This window comes from Panulirus ornatus, chromosome 30, assembly GCF_036320965.1.
Source record: "Panulirus ornatus isolate Po-2019 chromosome 30, ASM3632096v1, whole genome shotgun sequence".
Classification (NCBI taxonomy): Eukaryota; Metazoa; Arthropoda; class Malacostraca; order Decapoda; family Palinuridae; genus Panulirus; species Panulirus ornatus.
In genome coordinates this window covers 16,419,804-16,441,144 of record NC_092253.1, presented here as the reverse complement: position 1 = coordinate 16,441,144, position 21,341 = coordinate 16,419,804, and the positions used below count along the sequence as shown (strand labels likewise).

The window sequence follows — 21,341 nt, the reverse complement described above, 5'->3', positions numbered from 1 at the left end:
ACACTCTCTACCACTTCTGAAACCACACTGCTCTTCCCCAATATGATGCTCGGTACATGCCTTCATCCTTTCAATCAATACCCTCCCATATAATATCCCAGGAATACTCAACAGACTTATACCTCTGTACTTTGAACACTCTCCTTTATCCCCTTTGCCTTTGTACAATGGCACTATGCATACATTCCGCCAGTCCTTAGCCACTTCACCATGAACCATACATACATTGAATATCCTCACCAACCAGTCAACAACTCAGTCTCCCCCTTTTTTAATAAATTCCACAGCAGATCCATCCAAACCCACCTCCTTGCCAGCTTTCATCTTCTGCAAAGCTTTCAATACCTCTTCACTGTTTACCAAATCATTCTCCCTGACCCTTTCACTTTGCACACCACCTTGACCAAAACACCCTATATCTGCCACTCTATCATGAAACACATTCAACAAACCTTCAAAATAGTCACTCCTTCTCCCTCTCACTTCACCACTGCTTGTTATTACCTCCCCATTTGCCTCCTTCACTGATGTTCCCATTTGTTCTCTTGTCTTACACACTTTAATTATCACCTTCCAAAACATCTTTTTATTCTCCCTAGAATTTAATGATACTCTCTCTCCCCAACTTCCCTATTTTTCACCTGTCGCACCTTTCTCTTGACCTCTTGCCTCTTTCTTTTGTACATCTCCCAATCATTTGCACTATTTCCCTGCAAAAATTGTCCAAAAGCCTCTCTCTCTTCTCTTTCGTTAACAATCTTACTTCTTCATCCCACCTCTCAATGTCCTTTCTGATCTGCCCACCTTCCACCTTCCTCTGCCCACCTTCCACCTTCCTTATATCACAGGCATCTTTTGTACAAGCCATCACTCAATCCTTAAATACATCCCATTCATCCCCCAGTCTCCTTATGTCACTTACTTTCACCTTTTTCCATTCTGCACTCAATCTCTCCAGGTACTTCCTCACACAAATATCCTTTCCAAGTTCACTTACTCTCATCACTCTCTTTACCCAACATTCTCCCTTCTTTTCTGAAAACCTCTACATATCTTCACCTTCGCCTCCAGAAGATAATGATCTGACATCCCTCCAGTTGCCCCCCTCAGCACATTAACATCCAAAAGCCTCTCTTTCATGTGCCTATCAATTAATACATAATCCAATAACGCTCCTCTCTGGCCATCTCTTGTGCATCAACGCTACTAACCACTCACTCTGCTGCTCCCAAAATACTTGCCTCTTATGATTTTTCTTCTCATGACCAGACACTCTATCACATACTTCCACAACTCCTGTTTTAGTAGTGCTACTCCTTCCTTTGCTCTTGTCCTCTCACCAACGCCTGACTTTACTCCCAAGACATTCCCAAACCACTCTTCCCCTTTACCCTTGAGCTTTGTTTAGCTCAGAGCCAATACATCCAGGTTCCTTTCCTCAAATATACTACCTGTCTCTCCCTTTTTCTCATCTTGGTTACACACACATTTAGACACCCCAATCTGAGCCTTCGAGGAGGATGAGCACTTCCCGCATAACTTCTTCTGTTTCCCCTTTTAGAAAGTTATAATACAAGGAGGAGAGGGTTTCTACCCCCCTGCTCCCATCCCTTTTAGTCGCCTTCTACGACATGTAGGGAGTGCATGGGAAGAATTCTTTTTCCTCTATCCTTAGGTTTTTTTTTTTGTTGCTGTCTCCTATGTTAGCAAGGTAGCGCAAGGAAACTGACGAAAGAATGGCCCAACCCACCCACATACACATGCATATACATACATGTCCACACACGCAATTATACATACCTATACATCTCAATATATACATATATATATATACACACACAGACATATAAATATATACACATGTACATAATTCATACTGTCTACTTTTATTCATTCCCATCGCCACCTTGCCATACGTGGAATAACAACCCCTTCCCCCCTCATGTGTGTGAGGTAGCACTAGGAAAAAACAACAAAGGCCCCATTCGTTCACACTCAGTCTCTAGCTGTCATGTAATAATGCACCAAAACCACAGCTCCCTTTCCACATCCAGGCCCCACAGAACTTTCCATGGTTTACCCCAGATGCTTCACATGCCCTGGTTCAATCCATTGACAGCACGTCGACCCCGGTATACCACCTCGTTCCAGTTCACTCTATTCCTTGCACGCCTTTCACCCTCCTGAATGTTCAGGCCCCGATCGCTCAAAATCTTTTTCACTTCATCTTTCCACCTCCAATTTGGTCTACCACTTCTCCTCATTCCCTCCACCTCTGACACATACATCCTCTTGGTCAATCTTTCCTCATTCATTCTCTTTATGTGACCAAACCATATCAAAACACCCTCTTCTGCTCTCTCAACCACACTCTTTTCATTACCACACATCTCTCTTACCCTAGTATTACTTACTTGATCAAACCACCTCACACCACATATTATCCTCAAACATCTCATTTCCAGCACATCCACCCTCCTGCGCACAACTCTATCCATAGCCCACGCCTCGCAACCATACAACATTGTTGGAGCCACTATTCCTTCAAACTTACCCATTTTTGCTTTCCGAGATAATGTTCTCGACTTCCACACATTCTTCAAGGCTCCCAGAATTATCGCTACCTCCCCCACCCTATGATTCACTTCCGCTTCCATGGTTCCATCTGCTGCCAAATCCACTCCCAGATATCTAAAACACTTCACTTCCTCCAGTTTTTCTCCATTCAAACTTACCTCCCAATTGACTTGACCCTCATCCCTACTGTACCTAATAACCTTGCTCTTATTCACATTTACTCTCAGCTTTCTTTTTTCACACACTTTACCAAACTCAGTCACCAGCTTCTGCAGTTTCTCACATGAATCAGCCACCAGCACTGTATCATCAGCTAACAACAACTGACTCACTTCCCAAGCTCTCTCATCCACAACAGACTGCATACTTGCCCCTCTTTCCAAAACTCTTGCATTTACCTCCCTGACAACCGCATCCATAAACAAATTAAACAACCATGGAGATATCACACTCCCCTGCCTCAAACCTACATTCACTGAGAACCAATCACTTTCCTCTCTTCCTACACGTACACATGCCTTACATCCTCGATAAAAACTTTTCACTGCTTCTAACAACTTGCCTCCCACACCATATATTCTTAATACCTTCCACAGAGCATTTCTATCAACTCTATCATATGCCTTCTCCAGATCCATAAATGCTACATACAAATCCATTTGCTTTTCTATGTATTTCTCTCATACATTCTTCAAAGCAAACACCTGATCCACACATCCTCTACCACTTCTGAAACCACACTGCTCTTCCCCAATCTGATGCTCTGTACATGCCTTCACCCTCTCAATCAATACCCTCCCATATAATTTACCTGGAATACTCAACAAACTTATACCTCTGTAATTTGAGCACTCACTTTCATCCCCTTTGCCTTTGTACAATGGCACTATGCACTCATTCCGCCAATCCTCAGGCACCTCACCATGAATCATACATACATTAGATAACCTTACCAACCAGTCAACAATACAGTCACCCCATTTTTTAATAAATTCCACTGCAATACCACCCAAACCTGCTGCCTTGCCGGCTTTCATCTTCTGTAAAGCTTTTACTACTTCTCTGTTTACCAAATCATTCTCCCTAACCCTCTCACTTTGCACACCACCTCGACCAAAACACCCTATATCTGCCACTCTTATCATCAAACACATTCAACAAACCTTCAAAATACTCACTCCATCTTCTTCTCACATCACCACTACTTGTTATCACCTCCCCATTAGCCCCCTTCACTGAAGTTCCCATTTGTTCCCTTGTCTTACTCACTTTATTTACCTCCTTCCAAAACATCTTTTTATTCTCCCTAAAACTTAATGATACTCTCTCACCCACCCCAACTCTCATTTGCCCTCTTTTTCACCTCTTGCACCTTTCTCTTGACCTCCTGCCTTTTTCTTTTATACATCTCCCACTCATTTGCATCATTTCCCTGCAAAAATCGTCCAAATGCCTCTCTCTTCTCTTTCACTAATAATCTTACTTCTTCATCCCACCACTCACTACTCTTTCGAATCTGCCCACCTCCCACGCTTCTCGTGCCACAAGCATCTTTTGCGCAAGCCATCACTGCTTCCCTAAATACATCCCATTCCTCCCCCACTCCCCTTACCTCCTTTGTTCTCACCTTTTTTCCATTCTGTACTCAGTCTTTCCTGGTACTTTCTTACACAAGTCTCCTTCCCAAGCTCACTTACTCTCACCACTCTCTTCACCCCAACATTCTCTTTTCTTTTCTGAAAACCTCTACAAATCTTCACCTTCGCCTCCACAAGATAGTGATTCAGACATCCCTCCAGTTGCACCTCTGAGCACATTAACATCCAAAAGTCTCTCTTTCGCGCGCCTATCAATTAACACATAATCCAATAACGCTCTCTGGCCTCTCTCCTACTTACATACATATACTTATGTGTATCTCTCTTTTTAAACCAGGTATTCCCAATCACCAGTCCTTTTTCAGCACCTAGATCTACAAGCTCTTCACCATTTTCATTTACAACACTGAACACCCCATGTATACCGAATATTCCCTCAACTGCCACATTACTCACCTTTGCATTCAAATTACCCATCACTATAACCTGGTCTCGTGCATCAAAACCACTAACACACTCATTCAGCTGCTCCCAAAACACTTGCCTCTCATGATCTTTCTTCTCATGCCCAGGTGCATATGCACCAATAATCACCCATCTTTCTCCATCCACTTTCAGTTTTACCTATATCAATCTAGAGTTTACTTTCTTACACTTTATCACATACTCCCACCACTCCTGTTTCAGGAGTAGCGCTACTCCTTCCCTTGCTCTTGTCCTCTCACTAACCCCTGACTACTCCCAAGACATTCCCCAACCACTCTTCCCCTTTACCCTTGAGCTTCGTTTCACTCAGAGCCAAAACATCCAGGATCCTTTCCTCAAACATACTACCTATCTCTCCTTTTTTCTCATCTTGGTTACGTCCACACACATTTAGACACCTCAATCTGAGCCTTTGAGGAGGATGAGCACTCCCCGCGTGACTCCTTCTTCTGTTTCTCCTTTTAGAAAGTTAAAATACAAGGAGGGGAGGGTTTCTAGCCCCCCGCTCCCATCCCCTTTAGTTGCCTTCTACGACACATGAGGAACACATGGGAAGTATTCTTTCTTCCCTATCCCAGGGATAATTATTTTGTTTTTATTATTATACTTTGTCACTGTCTCCCGCGTTAGCAAGGTAGCACAAGGAAACAGACGAAAGAATGGCCCAACCCACCCACATATACATATAAATAGATACACATCCACACACGCACATATACATACCTATACATTTCAACGTATACATATATATACATTATTTATTTATTTATTATACTTTGTCGCTGTCTCCCACGTTAGCGAGGCAGTGCAAGGAAACAGACGAAAGAATGGCCCAACCCCCCACATACACATGTATATACATACACGTCCACACACACACATGTATATACCTGTACATCTCAACGTATACATATATATATACACACACAGACATATACATATATACACATGTACATAATTCATACCGTCTGCCCTTATTCATTCCCGTCGCCAGCCTGCCATACATGAAATGACAACCCACCCCGCATGTGCGCGAGGTAGTGCTAGGAAAAGACAACAAAGGTCACATTCGTTTACACTCAGTCTCTAGCTGTCATGTATAATGTACCAAAACCACAGCTCCCTTTCCGCATCCAGGCCCTACATGCCCTGGTTCAATCCATTGACAGCACATCGACCCAGCATACCACATCGTTTCAATTCACTCTATTTCCTTACGCCTTTCACCCTCCTCTGTGTTCAGGCCCCGATCACTCAGAATGTTTTTCACTCCATCTTTCCACCTCCAATTTGGTCTCCCACATCTCGTTCCCTCTACCTCTGACACATATAACCTCTTTGTCAATCTTTTCTCTCCATGTGACCAAACCATTTCAAAACACCTTCTTCTGCTCTCTCAACCACACTCTTTTTATTACCACACATCTCTCTTACCTTTTCACAACTTACTTGATCAAACCACCTCACACCACATATTGTCCTCAAACATCTCATTTCCAACACACCCATCCTCTTCCACACAACTCTCTTTCTCTCTCTCCCTCTCTCTCTCTTATATATACTTTTTCTTTTCTTTTCCTTTCTTTTTCTTTATGATAAATACATTTCCCGCATCAGCAGAGCATTGCCAGGAAACAGACGAAGAAAGGCCCATCCACTCATATACACATATATGCACATAAATGCCCACATATGCACATATACATACACAGGAAAACAGCATTGCTGTCCCCTGCTCCAGTGAGGTAGCACACAGCAGCACAGACAAAAAGGCCCCATTTATTCACACTGTCTCCTGCTGTCATGTGTAATGCACCGAATCAGAAATAATACAGGGAGGAGTATGAAAGGAAGGTGACTGAAAGCTTAGATGGAAGTGCAGTGAATGTCGGAATGCAATCATGTGTGAATGGTGTTTAAAATATTTAAAAAAATACTAGTAAAAGTTGTAGAATCTGGAGTTGGATACAAGTTAGTGAGGTACAGGAATGAAATGGGCAATACATGGTGGACAGAAGAGATTAGAAAAGCTGTTGGAGAGAAGAAAAAGGCATATGGTAGATTGTTCAGTAGGAATGTACCTGTGGAAGTTCTGCAGAGGAGGGAAGAATAAAAAATATGTAAAGTGAATATTAAGAAGCTGATAGAGGAGAGCAAAGAAAGAGTAGATGAAGATTTTGGAAGAAATTTTAGCGAAAAGTTTCGGGATAATAAGAAACTATACTGGAAGGAACGAGAAAGGAAAAGGTGGTTGTAAGAGTGGAGGTATTGATGTGAGAAGTAAGGAAGAGGAATTGCTGAATCAAAAGGAGGAAGTGAAAGGAAGTGGGAAAGAGTATTTTGAAGAACTGATGAATGTGGAAGAAGGGGAGGCAGCGGTTGTTACATGCATGGGTATGGAAGATGGAAGGAAGAGGATACAAGTGCAGGGTCTATAGCAAAGAGAGAAGTAAGAAGGGCAATGATGAGGCTGAAGGTAGGAAGGGCACCCAGAGTGGATGGGATCACAGCTGAAATGCTGAAGTATGGAGGAGAAAGTGTGATAGAGTGGATGCATCTTATACATAATTCAGCATGGAAACAGAAGGTTGTGCCTGAGGATTGTGTGAAAGCTATTATTGTTCTTTTATTCAAAGGAAATGTGTGAAGGATGCATGTAACAATTATAGGGGAATAAGTCTGTTCAGTATACCAGGAATAATGTATGCAAGAATTTTAATTGACAGAGTGATGAAAGTGACTGAAATGCAGAATGAGTGAAGAGCAAGGGGGTTTTTGGAAAGGTAGGGAATGTGTGGATCAGATTTTTGTACAGGTTGAGTATCCCTTATCCAAAATGCCTGGGACCAGAAGTGTTTCGGAATTTGGGATATTTGCATATACATAATGAGATATGTGGAAAACATGATGATGTGGAAACAATCGGGTTAGAGTTGAGACATACCTCAACATTTCGACCATTCAACGGTCTACCTCAGGAGGTACTGATTCCAGTATTTGGTGGGATTGTGTTCCCCAGCAAGTGATAGTTACCTGGTCAGATGCCTTGGTGTGTTGCTCTCTAATAGGATCACTTGTTCTGCTGCTGCTTTCACCCGTTCACAGCGATATCCACTTCCTGATGTGACCAGTGGATGAACCCTGACTTTGTATTAATGTTGTTCTATATCCCTTCCTTTAGGTAAGCTTTCACACCATCACCGAACCATTTGTCACTTGCCTGTAATTGTCTTGGCGTCAACCATTTAGTGATAGTGTGAAAGCTTACCTAGAGAAAGGGATTAAGAACAACGTTAACACAAGGTCTGGGTTCATCTGCCGGTCACGTCAGGGGGCGGAGATCACTGTGAACGGGTGGAAGCAGCAGGACAAGCGATCCAATCAGAGAGCGACATGCCAAGGCATCCAACCAGCTGACCATCACTTGCTGGGGAATATGGTCCCGGCAAATGCTGGAATCAGTATCTCCTGAGGAAGACGGTTGAACAATCAAAATGTTGAGGTATGTCTCAGTTCTAATTCGTTTCTTTCAACGCAATCCTATTTTCCACGTTTGTTATGATGGATAATAGATAATGAGATATCTTGGGGATGGGGACCCAAGTCTAGACACACAATACATTTATGTTTCATATACAACTTATAGCCTGAAGGTAATAAAACATTTTCAATAATTTTGTGCATGAAACAAAGTTTGTGTGACACTGAACCATCAGAAAGCTAAGGTGTCACAGCTTTAGCCAACCATATGGACAGTCTGTGGTTGTTTGGAATCATCTTCATTCCTGACTCTGAGTTTATATGATACTGATAAGCAGTCATTTTCTTACATTATTCACAGAGAACAGTGAATAAGCAAAAAACAGTGAATAAGCAAAAAACACTGAGTAATGGACGTAGGTCTGGCAGTGACAGTGCTTTGTAATAAACTTGCACCAACAAAGCATTAGAGCCCAGCATGGGTAAGTGAGGTCAGATGTGAAATTTTTCACTTGTGAGTCATGTTGCTGCTCAAAAAGTTTCAGATTTGGGATGCTCAATCTGTAATAAAGATTACCGTGCAAAAACATTTAGCGAAAGGTAAGAAGTTGCATGCAGCTTTTATGGATCTGGAGAAAATATAACAGAGTTGAGTGAAATGCTTTGTGGGATGTGTTAAGGATATATGGTATAGGGGAATAACTGTTGGATGGTGTAAAAGCCTTCTATAGAGGAGCAAAGCCGTATGTAAGAGTGGACGGAGAGCTGACCGAAAGTTCTGGAGTAAATGTAGGTGTGAGGCTGGGCTGTGTGATGTCACCATGGTTTTTTAATGTACATGTGGATGGAGTGATAAGAGAAATGAAAGGAAAACTAGAGAAAAGAAATGCAGAGATGGAGTATGATGGTGAGATATGGTGGATAGTGGCAAGCCTGTTTGCGGATGATACTGTGTTGTCTGCGAAGAGTAAAGGGGAGTTGCAGAAGGTTGTAAGTGTATATTATAGCTTGTGGAAGTGGAGGAAAGTGAAGGTAAATGCAAGTAAAAGTAAAGTAATGGTGTTTGATATGAAATGGAGTGAAAACCATATAAAAGGAAAGGAGAAAGTGTACTAAATTGCGTTGTGGATATGTAGGAAAATGACTGGAAGAAGTGAGGGAACTGAGGTATCTGGGAGTTGTCTTGGGTAACTGTGGTGATGTGGAAGGAGAGATAAGGGAGAGGGCAGCACAGGGTAGAAGAGTCATTAGATCCCATGACAGAATAATGAAGGGTAGAGGTTTAAGTATGGAAGTGAAGAGAAGAGGATTAAGAGACAGCATAGTCCTCTCAACCCTGAACTATGCAGCTGAAACATGGATGTAGAATGAGGCACAGAGGTCAAGAATCCAGGCTGTGGAAATGGATTATTTGAGGAGAGCATGTGACGTGACTAGATGGAAATAAGTAAGAAATGAAAGGGTGTATGAGAGATGTGGTACGGCAAGGAATGCAAAGGGAATGAATTGTGGAGTGGTAGAAAGGGTGAAATGTAATACTTTGAGGTGGTATGGGCATGTAGAGAGACTGCATGGCTGGGAGTTTAAAAGGAGAGTGTATGATAGTACAATTAAGGGGGTTGGTTTGAGGGGAAGACCACCTGTAACATGGGCAAATAGGGTGGATGAATAATGGAGGGAGAGAAACAGAGGAAGAATGCATGGAACAGTTTATGTGAGGGACAGGGATATGTGGAAACTCTTTTGCTGTGGCCACCCCTTGATAGGAGTTCCCGGAGGGAATGGGCATAAGAGATATAGATAGACAGATAGATATACAGTAAACCCTCAGTTTAAAGGACTAATAGGAACGCCATATGTGGGAGACAATGAGACATTCCTTGTACCAATCACCATACATGCCCTTTTTTAGTCTCAAACATGAGGCCAAACATAGGCAGGGAGAACATTCAGAAGAGGAAATGATACTGGCCTCCCTCTACAAAATGAAAGAGGAACTGAAAGCACTTTGCTGAGTTCAACAGAACAGAACATATTTATCCCCATAACAACACAGAAACAAGTCATGTAACATCATATATATATGCCAACATACAGAAACTATAATTCAGAACAAACAAAATACCCTTTATAATTTGCATGGTGTTTGGGTCATATGCAGTATTTGTGGTTTTCATTGAAATCACACAATAAAGACCATATGAATAGAGGCCTGGATCCTAAATTACAATGTACACATGCAACAGGACTAGAAAATCATTGCAGTAATCTATAGACTGCCAGATGCAAAACAATAAGAACTTATGGAACAAATAAAGAACATAGAATCATGGCTAGAACTCCTCAGAAACCCAGTCCCAAATGTACTCATCTTAGGGAACTTTAACTTACTACACATAAAATGGAGACAGGTTGAGAACAACATTGTTACTGAAAGTACCAACACCACTAGGACCTTGGAAGAACAGCTACAAGAAAGAGCGCTATTCAAATTGTGTGACAGGTTCTCCTTCGGTCAGGAAAGAACAAAACAAGCAGAAGAAATATTAGTCTAGCCTTAACCTTCACAGATAATGTGGACATAATGTGTGACATCAGTCTCAAGCACCCTATACTCTAATCATACTCTGATTGAAGTAAGCACAAGTTTGGATACTGAACTGCTGAGGCAAAACACATAACCATGGAGGTGTATTCAGCAATTTCAGTTTTGATAGGAAACATGAAATGGGAAGATGAAATTAAAGAAATAGCAACACAATGGAAAATTCTGATGAATACCAAAGCAGAGGAGGAATGTGCTAAAGACATGATCACTCTGCTATTTCAACATGCAATAGACACATACCAGCAAGAAGAAAGCACAAAAGGTTTAAGGTAGAACCAGGAAGATGAACATTATACAGCATGTGGAAAAGAATTATGGATCTTCTAAAAAAAAAAAATAGCTCACCCAGCAAAGGAAAGAAAACCAGTTAAGTGAAAATGATGTATATCATACTGAAAATATCATTTAAGACACAAGGAAAGGAAGAAAAAACCTCTGATGAAATATGAAATACGTGTCACCCAAAATACTTTTGCTCTTGCAAAATGCAAATCTAGACCCAAAAACAATATTTGGCCCCTCTATAAACAGAAAAGGGTACCTTTTCAGAAGATTGCCTGGAGATGAGTAAGATAAAAAAAAAAAAGATTATGAATTAGCATTAGAGCCAAAAATTGCCTTGAAGATAAATGACCCAACAGACTTTTCTCAAAACAGTAAACCTCCTCTGTTACATGTGGAGATTACCACCCCACCACAGGAATTTGAGCAGGCCATTGAGAGTATACCCATGCACTCTGCTCCAGGACTAGATTTTTGAAGCTTTGTCTTCTTAAGAAAATGCAAAACATCTCGCATGGATGTTAATTATTCTCGTATCTGAGAGCTTGAAATTGACTTACATGACCTCACCGAATGAAAAGCAATCCTGGAAACTCAACCATTATCAGTAAAACTTCACATTACCAAAGTTTTCAGGAGTGACCTGAGAGGTGAACTGATTGAAGTTATGGAATCGAACAACTTACATAACTCCCAAAATCCTTCATGGACCACTCCCCTGTGGAATCTACCATCATCTTTGGCACTGTACTATTTCCACAAGAAATAATGTGGCTCACTTTTGGTACTTGATCTCTGCATTTATGATTATTTGTTTTAGAAGGAAAACATCCTTTTCAGCCTTCCTCCATCTGTCCACCATTCCCAAGGATCAACATGTTAACTTCATTATACCATGGCCATATATGGTATGTTAGCTTACTTTTTTCCATATACATTAGTTTTACATGTATTTCTTTCATTCCATGATGAAAAAGAAACAAAATTTGAGGCCTTTTTTGGCCAAATAGTGATCATAGTTTAGCAAGTTACCCATCATGTATGGGTAAAACAGTGCTATGGAGTGAAAGAGCCAGCGGCCCAGGTAACTTAGCTCCAAGATCTTTGAAGGTGGTCAGGAGACAGCTGATGTGCCCCATAACAAAACTATTCAACATATCTGTGTCAGATGGTCTGGTACCAACTGACTAGAAACTAACAAATGTTACTTCTATATATGAAAAAAGAGACAAAAAGTATGCCTTGAACTACCTCCCAATTAGCCTTACATCAGTGATAGGTAAAATGATGGAAGAAATATTACAAGATCAAATTTTCATGTTTCTAGAACACAAAAGCATGTCAGACAACCAACAGTTTCCAAAATAAAAGATCCTGCCTGATGAATTTACTGAAATTTTTTACTGTTATCAGAATTGCGGCAAAGAATTACTGTCTGATGCAGTATATTTCAGTTTCCAAGAGGCTTTCAATAAAGTACCCCACAAGAGACTTAAATAAACTAAAAGCACATGGAATTGGTGAAGAACTCTGTACATGGATAAGAGACTGGCTTACCAAAAGAAAGCAGAGTGTAGTATTAAACAGCAAAGCCTCAGATTGGCTAGAAGTAACAAGTGGTGTACCACAGGGTTCATTCCTAAGCCCACTTCTTTTCATAATATACATTAATGACCTAGAACTCAGTCTCATATCTAAGATCTCCAAGTTTGTTTACTAAACTAGGAGGTAGAGCTGCAAATGATGGGACTGCAAAACGATTCAGAGAGATCTTAACTTACTGGCAGGGTGGTCAGACAGATGGCAAATGAAGATTAATGTAGACAAGTGTAAAGATACGCACTTTGGAGACAAGAATATGTGTTACAACTACAAACTACTTGGAAGCTCTTTAACTAAAGTAAATTGAGAACCTTGGAGTTGTCATTAGCAACAATCTGAAATACACTAAACATTGTCAAGCAGCAAGTAAATAAAGGCAACCATATGTTAGGTTTCATAGCTAGAAACATAGATTAAAAGACACCAGAAACAGTTCTCACACTTTATAATTCTTTAGTAAGGCCACACAGTTTTGGTCCTCAAACTATAAAAAAGATGAGGAAAAATTAGAGCAAGTAAAAAGATGCACAACAAAATTGATCCCATCCCTTAGAAATCTGGCATATGAAGAGGTTTTAATGATTGGATCTCTCCTCCCTTAAAAAAACGTAGGCTTTGTGGTGACTTAATCCAAGTGTTCAAAATTTTGAACAAGTTCAATAAAGTTAAACATGAACATCTTTTGGAAATGCAAGAAAATATGGTTACCAGGACAAATGGAATAAAACTCAAAGCTAAAAGATGTAGCATGAATGTGGGAAGAAGCTTCTTTTCCTATAGGTGTGTTGAGCACTGGAATAAGTTACCATCAGACACAGTGAATGCTAAGACTATAAATACCTTCAAAAGTCATTTAGACAAATATTTTGTAGATTCGGGTGTACTCTGAGAAAAATGCCAGAAATAAACTTATAAACAAAAGCGCTAATAGGAACATAAGAAGGCTAATGTGCAGGAGCAGGGAGTCGGTGATAGCTTAAAAAACTGCAGAGCTGAATTACATTTTCTTGTGGTTAAATTTTTGTTTTCCAGACAACCCAATCATAGGCCAATCAGGCCTCCTGTCATCTGTCTTTCTCATGTAGACTCATATGTGGTGATTTCAAATGAGCTGTGGCTCAAACATGCACCACTGTGTAGTTGGCAAGCTTTATATGGCATACCTCCATTTTGACAGACTTTATTGTGCCAAAAATTGGCTTTTAATGGACCCTTAAGGGCCCATCTGACTGAGTTTGTGCTATAACAGGATAGCCTGATAGCTGTTGAAATATCTCCAGGATGCTATGCTTCAGGAAGACGTTTGACAGCATGTTATGCATCAACTGAGTCCATTTTCATTGTTCTAATAACATGCAATGTTCTTTCTTCACACATACACATGGTTTTATACAATTACAGTAATTTATTGGTGCTATAATATCTTTTGTGCCTTTACACAGACAATGTTCTCTCTGCTTACACATACAGTTTTGCACTGATTTACAATAACTTGATGGTGCAATAAGATCTTTTGTACCTTTACACCTACAAAGATAAGTAGAAATTTCATGGTATAGCAAAACATTGCTGGGTTATATGCATGCCATTCTGAGATAAGCAGCTACTTGATCAACACACAGATAAATGCTGTGCCCATCACATAAATAAATGCTGTGCCCATGCTCTCATGCAACTACAGTGTTTTCTATGGCAGTCTTGTCATATTGTACTAAAGTATGGTAGATGAGTGCCATACCATGTGTGGAGAGGTCCAAGAAACATCTTGGCATTTCTGAAAAGCTGAAAATTATTGGGGAAGTGTGGGAAAACAAGTGTGGGGAAAGTAACCTGTGCCTCACTTTGACCGGGATTTGATTCACATGATCCAGCTGATCATAAAGCTATTTACTTCTGATTCAAAGTATTCTTCGGTACTCTCTGAACACCTTTAGTCTTGAGGTAATAAGGTAGATTTCCATTACACTTATTAATTTTCATTCATTAGCATTCCTTGAGCTAATTCAGGATGCAATGGAATTTGACTTCTAATGGACCATCCTTCCTCCCATATTAGCCCATTAGAATGAAGATTTATTGTAAAAGTACAGTAAGATTAGGGAGGGGGTTAGGCAGTTAAGTGTACAGAGGCACAATTAATAATGGATGGCTAAACCACCTGGAGTTAATTAAACATCGAGTAAGTGAGCAATTACTGTATACATATCATACCCTTAAGATTGAAAGCCTTATCTTAATGTTGCTTAAACCTGGATGTTAAAGGTCTACTCTCTATATCTATTACCCCATAATGTTTAGGTTTTCACGTCTATTAACAATTTAACCTTTATGGCCTCTTGGTTATATATCATCAGTATTTGATGTTTGGGATCTGACCTATATGTACTGACACTTCATATATTATATTAAGGTTCTCAGCTTTTTATAATAACACCATATTTTAAATGTATGAGCTATCTGTATCATTTGCTTGTAAGGTTGAAGATTTCTTCTTCGGACTATGCCATTGTTTCACGTAAAAAGTTTTCTCTTCCTTTTAAGAGCCCCTTTTTATTGAGGGTCTCATGTATTACCTTTAATGCTAATATTACACTCCTGTTGTTGGCAGGTCTTGTTTTGCAGAAGGATTTGATATGTGCCTCCAAGCTCTCCTGACTGACATACTGTTACAAGAATGAAAATAGCAGTTGCAGTAATTTGAAGAGCTATACAATAAAAACAGGCAGTAGGAATGAAAAATATGGGAATTACTGGAGAAACAAGAATAGAAGCAATTAAGAGGACATCAGTGACAGTCTGAGGGAAAGGTTTCACTGATAATGAGAACTATAGTTAATATCTAGTATCATCAAACAGTTTATAATACTTACAAAACTTAAGTTATCAATAGCCATTATTCTCTGAAAAAGGCCACTGCTTACATTTAATAGTCAAAATATGGTACTGATAATGTTTGAAGTCATTAGCCACATATTTTAATGTTTGGATCATATATAATGTTTTGTACAGTCAAACTGATCAAAGCATAAACAGAAATGTATGTTATTTTACTGAGATTTGTAAAGCAATTGCATAATTTAAAAAAGAATCATTTTGATAGAAGTATTGCGATGGTGAATTTGTTTCTGGTCAGTTCATTCCAGTTTTTTGGATTATCTGACGAATTTTAGAATCATAGGTGGAATAACCAAAAGAAGACTTAAGAAAGCAAGTAGGCTGCTGGAATTGGCACCTAAAGGGACTGTTGAAATGGTAAATATAAGAATAGTGGAAGCATGAATAAGTTGGAAAGAATACAGATTGTAAACTTTAAAAATCTGCTCAATTCACTTAACCTTTCTGGGAAGGCCAGAAGTTACAGTACGTTTCTGCTGTTCCTTCACTGAATACTTTAGGTTATCACAGGCTACATCTCTGGACTGCAGTATTGCATTTCACAAGACTGTGTTATACTATGCAGCAGACATCTTTAAAGGATTCTAGCATGAAAATTCCTATCTTTATGTACACAGTTAGGCAACCTTTCCTTAACCAACATTATACTTTTGGAAGGGACAGGGAAGGTTCATGCATGAAGGATAGAAAGAGCATGAATGTTTATAATGCCAAAATATCTAGAGGAATCATTTACTGCTGCTCCTGAAAATATACAAGGGGTAGAAGACACATGAATGTTCACATTGCCAAAAGACTTCTTCATCAGGAGCACCTTTTTGTAGCATAAGACTAATAACACAAGAGAGGAGCCAATGAATGTTTGTAATCAGAATATCTTCACATTGAGCAGTACTTAAGTGAAATACATGACTGTTCTTTCAGAAGAAAAGCTATATGAATGTTTACAGTGCCAGAAATCTTTGTCTTTTGAGCTATTTAGCAAAGCTTTTGATTGTTTTTACAGGAAAGTTCATATGGTCAAAAGGCTTGCTTATAAAGTCATAATTTAGTAATATACATGACTATTAATGCAAGAGAGTAATCATATAAACATGCATATTACTACCAGACTTCCCTATGCATTACTTTAGTAGATATGGAGAGAAAGCATATTAAATGTTTACATTTCTGAAATGCTTTTCTTTTGAAATAGTACTTAGTGAAGCACATCATCTATACAGGAAAGAAGCCTGTGAATCATCACAGTGATACAGAATGAGTACTTTAGGGCACCACATGACTATACATGCAGTAGAAGAGCCATATGAATGTCCAAAGTGCCAAAAAACCTTTTCCCGTAGGCCATATTTAATGAAGCACATGAAAGTTCATACAGAAGAGAAGCCATATGAATGTTCACATTGCCAGAAGACATTTTCCCACAAGTATAATTTAGTCACACATATGAGAGTTCATACAGGAGAGAAGCCATATGAATGTTCACTTTGCCAAAAGACATTCTCCCAGAAGGGTAATTTAGTGCAGCATATGACTGTCCATACAGGAGAGAAACCATATGAATGTCCACAGTGCCAAAAGACTTTCTCCAGGAGGAGTTATTTAGTGCATCACATGACTGTTCAAAATGGTGAAAAGCCATATGAGTGTTCATATTGCCAGAAGGCTTTTATGTATAGGAGTAATTTAGAAAACCACATGAGAGTTCATACACGAGAGAAGCCATATGAATGTTCTCAGTGCCAAATGACCTTCTCTCATAGTAGTAATCTATATGGGCACATGAAAGTTCATACAAAAGAGAAGCCATATGAATGTTCACATTGCCAAAAGACCTTCTCCCGGAAGAGAAATTTAGCAGCACACATTAAAGTTCATACAGGAGAGAAGCCATATGGATGCTCATATTGCAATAAAACCTTCCCAGAAAGATGTTACCTAGTTAGGCACATAGGAGTTCATACTGGAGAGAAGCTTTTTAAATGTACAGATTGCCAAAAGACATTTTGCCGGAGGGGTAGTCTAGTGAAGCACATGAAAGTTCATACGAGAGAGAAATCTTATGAATGTTCACATTGCCAAAAGACATTCTCTCAGAGGAGTAATTTAGAGTCACATGTGAAAGTTCATTTGGGAGGAAGCCATATGAATGTTCACTTTGCCATGAGTCATTCTCCCTTAGTGCTACTTTAGTAAACCACATGAAAGTTCATACAGTGGAGAAGTTATATGAATGTTCACATTGTCCAGAGACCTTCTCTCAGATGGCTGATTTAGTGCTTCACATGACTATTCATATTACAGAGAAACCATATGAATGCCTAGTACCAAAAGGCATTCTTCAGGAAGATTTCTTCATGCAGCAAATGAATATTCAAACATAGGTTATCTTTGATTATGATGCTTGCCTCAGAGGTATAAAAGGTAAGTCAAGACAACCTGCTTTAATTGGGACACTTAGTGCTCATTTTTATGCATCTGCATATGAAGTTATATGATTATGTAACTTCTTATGCAGATGCATAAAGAGGAGACCATGACTGAAAACTGAATCTGGCAATCTAACTTAACCAGAGTTATTAAGGTATGAAGTTTAGTCTAGGGAAATCTTCTTTTGATGGGATTTTGGTCATCATTGGGCAACAACATATAAAGTTACATGACTATATGTCGAGTGGTGCTTAGAACTAGGATGTAAGCATCTAGCTATTGAGGTATAATATTGTGGTCAAGGTGGCATACTTTTGGTTGTATGGTGAAGCACTATTCAGCATGCATGTGCATCCAAAAGTACATGACCAGTCATCAAATAGGGGTTCAGAAAAACTGAACTCAGACTTAAAGCTTAACAAGCTTCTCTGAGGTGTGAAATGTAGGTCAGGATGGCTTACCCTTCTTGGGATGCTGAAATGCTCATTGTTGTGCCTCTAAGTGCAGTTGTGTGGCCATACATCAAGTAGAAGCTGAGAAATAAACATGGAAAATTTGAACAGGCTCTTTAAGGCATAACATATAGGTCAGATGTGAGGCACTCATCAGTTGCATTGGCATATGAAATTACATGACTAAATCAAACAATGGCTGAAAACTGAAATTGTATTTAAAATTTACCCAAGGTGTAGACAAGAACATATATGCAGACACAGATGTGGACACAGGGTTGTACAATAGATCTTGCTCTGCCCTGCAAGTTGAACCTAAAAGGACAGAAACCATGATAAGATTCATGTTGTTAGAAATTTAAGAAAACCTATCAGAATTCAGCCATATTGATATTCATAAATGTCAGATGACCTTTCATATCAGTAATTTGCATGGGAACATGAAAACTCATACTGGAGAAAAGCCATATGAATGTTTACATTGCCAAAAGACCTTCTCTTACAGATACTTGGTTGGACATGTGAGAGTCCATACAGAGAGAAGCCTTTTTAATGTTAATTTTGTCATGAGTGCTTCTCCCAGACATGAACTTCAGTGATGCAGACAAAAGATTGTAATGGAAAGAAACCACACGAATGTTCACATTTTCAGGAGGAATTCGAGAAAGTTCACGCAGAAAATAGGCCACATGAAAGTTGACTATGCTAAACTTTTTCCAAGAGAAGTGCAGTAGTTAAGCACAAGAAACCATATGAATATACCTTTTTTCTTTTTATATAGGAAGCTCCAGTCATGGGCCTTAATTGAAATATAGAGAGGATGATGAAAGGAAGAAAGAAGAGATGAGGAATAGAAAAATCTGTCTTTTAAATAGTGCTAAGTCATAGTTATTAAGAAAGACATGAGGGGTGGAGAGTTCCAAAGCTTCGAGGTTTAGGGAAAGAAACTTATCAAAATGGCAAACCCTTGAGCTGCCAATGGTCACACAACAGTCTTGCGATGCAGTTGCTTGCCAAGTATTGTGTGTTTTAGCTAATGGTGGGGGCACACAAGCAGCCAGCTCACAGGAGCAAAATCCAAGATAATACCTGTAGAATAGGGTCAAGTCTTGAGGTTAGCCTGTGAGAAATGATAAGTCAGACTGCTTCCAACTCAACTATGTCAAGCAGTGGAATTACAATTCCACCAAAGGAGAAAGGAAAGTTGAGGAAAACTTTCAGTTAAGAGATGGGCTGAAACTGGGTCTTGGAGGCATGGAAATTAACTAGTTTTCATCTACTCCATTAAGACATCCTCTCTATGTCTAAATTACTAAGGAAGTTGTGTTGAGACAAAATGCAGGTTGAGTATTAAAGGAAGAAGGAGCAGATTTGAAGGATATGGAGCAATGCAATATTGACTTGTTAGCAAATGAGTGCATTTAGTTATTTGCAGAGGAAAATGAATTATTGATAAAAAAAAAAAGAGTGAAGGAGACAAGACAAGCTTGAGGGACACAACTGTTGATGGCAAAAAAAAGAGAGGCTGACCCATCAACATCCATAGAGATAGAGTGGCTAAAGAGGAAGCTAGATATGAGGGAGCAAAGTGAGGAAGGAAACCAAAAGAGGTCCTAAGTAACACCAGAGCTCTTACACAGAACTTGGTATGTAATTATGAAAAATAAATGATAATTCCAAAAGCTTTTCAGTTAAAAGGGTCATTTACTGTTGACTATGAAAGTTCATTTAGGAGAGAAGTCCCCTTTATGTTCATAGCATTATCTTCTAAAGCAGGAGCATAAACATCTTGCTTCAGAAAAAAAATTCCCGCATATAGGAAAAAAGTCTCACAGAATAAAGGAACATCTTATAAAGTAAATAAAATGATTGAAAAAAAAATCTATGAGATAGCCAGAACACTACACAAACTGATGTGAACAAGACTCAATTCACTGCTCATATCATTTTATCATCAGGTAGATTACTATCTGGATCACTAGACTTGTCACTGTGGAGCAAATAATACAACCTGATTTAATGTGCGCCCAACAGTCTACTTTAACATCCTTTCCATGATGTGATTGAAGGATAATTGAAGAACTTGTGTAATTGTTGTATATGGAAGCTTTAGACATCTCATGCTACCACCATAGATCAGGTTTGGATGGTATTGCAGTGGAATTAATTAAAAAAGGGGGTGACTGTATTATTGACTGGTTGGTAAGGTTATTTAATGTATGTATGACTCATGGTGAGGTGCCTGAGGATTGGCGGAATGCGTGCATAGTGCCATTGTACAAAGGCAAAGGGGATAAGAGTGAGTGCTCAAATTACAGAGGTATAAGTTTGTTGAGTATTCCTGGTAAATTATATGGGAGGGTATTGATTGAGAGGGTGAAGGCATGTACAGAGCATCAGATTGGGGAAGAGCAGTGTGGTTTCAGAAGTGGTAGAGGATGTGTGGATCAGGTGTTTGCTTTGAAGAATGTATGTGAGAAATACTTAGAAAAGCAAATGGATTTGTATGTAGCATTTATGGATCTGGAGAAGGCATACAATAGAGTTGATAGAGATGCTCTGTGGAAGGTATTAAGAATATATGGTGTGGGAGGCAAGTTGTTAGAAGCAGTGAAAAGTTTTTATCGAGGATGTAAGGCATGTGTACGTGTAGGAAGAGAGGAAAGTGATTGGTTCTCAGTGAATGTAGGTTTGCGGCAGGGGTGTGTGATGTCTCCATGGTTGTTTAATTTGTTTATGGTGGGGTTGTTAGGGAGGTAAATGCAAGAGTTTTGGAAAGAGGGGCAAGTATGAAGTCTGTTGGGGATGAGAGAGCTTGGGAAGTGAGTCAGTTGTTGTTCGCTGATGATACAGCGCTGGTGGCTGATTCATGTGAGAAACTGCAGAAGCTGGTGACTGAGTTTGGTAAAGTTTGTGAAAGAAGAAAGTTAA

At 39.4% G+C, this 21,341-nt stretch overlaps 1 protein-coding gene across 5 annotated transcripts in view; it reads left to right on the top strand.

Moving 5' to 3' along the window:
- LOC139758426 (uncharacterized) overlaps nt 1–20,731 on the top strand; it is a 96,716-nt gene extending 75,985 nt beyond the window's left edge. For all 5 annotated transcript variants that reach the window (XM_071679817.1, XM_071679816.1, XM_071679822.1 and 2 more), the window contains one exon: nt 15,242–20,731. In XM_071679817.1, coding sequence (XP_071535918.1) covers nt 16,786–17,721 — 936 coding nt within the window. In that variant the 5' untranslated portion in view covers nt 15,242–16,785 and the 3' untranslated portion in view covers nt 17,722–20,731. The remainder of the gene's footprint in view (nt 1–15,241) is intronic.
- The last annotated feature ends 610 nt before the right edge of the window (nt 20,732–21,341 follow it).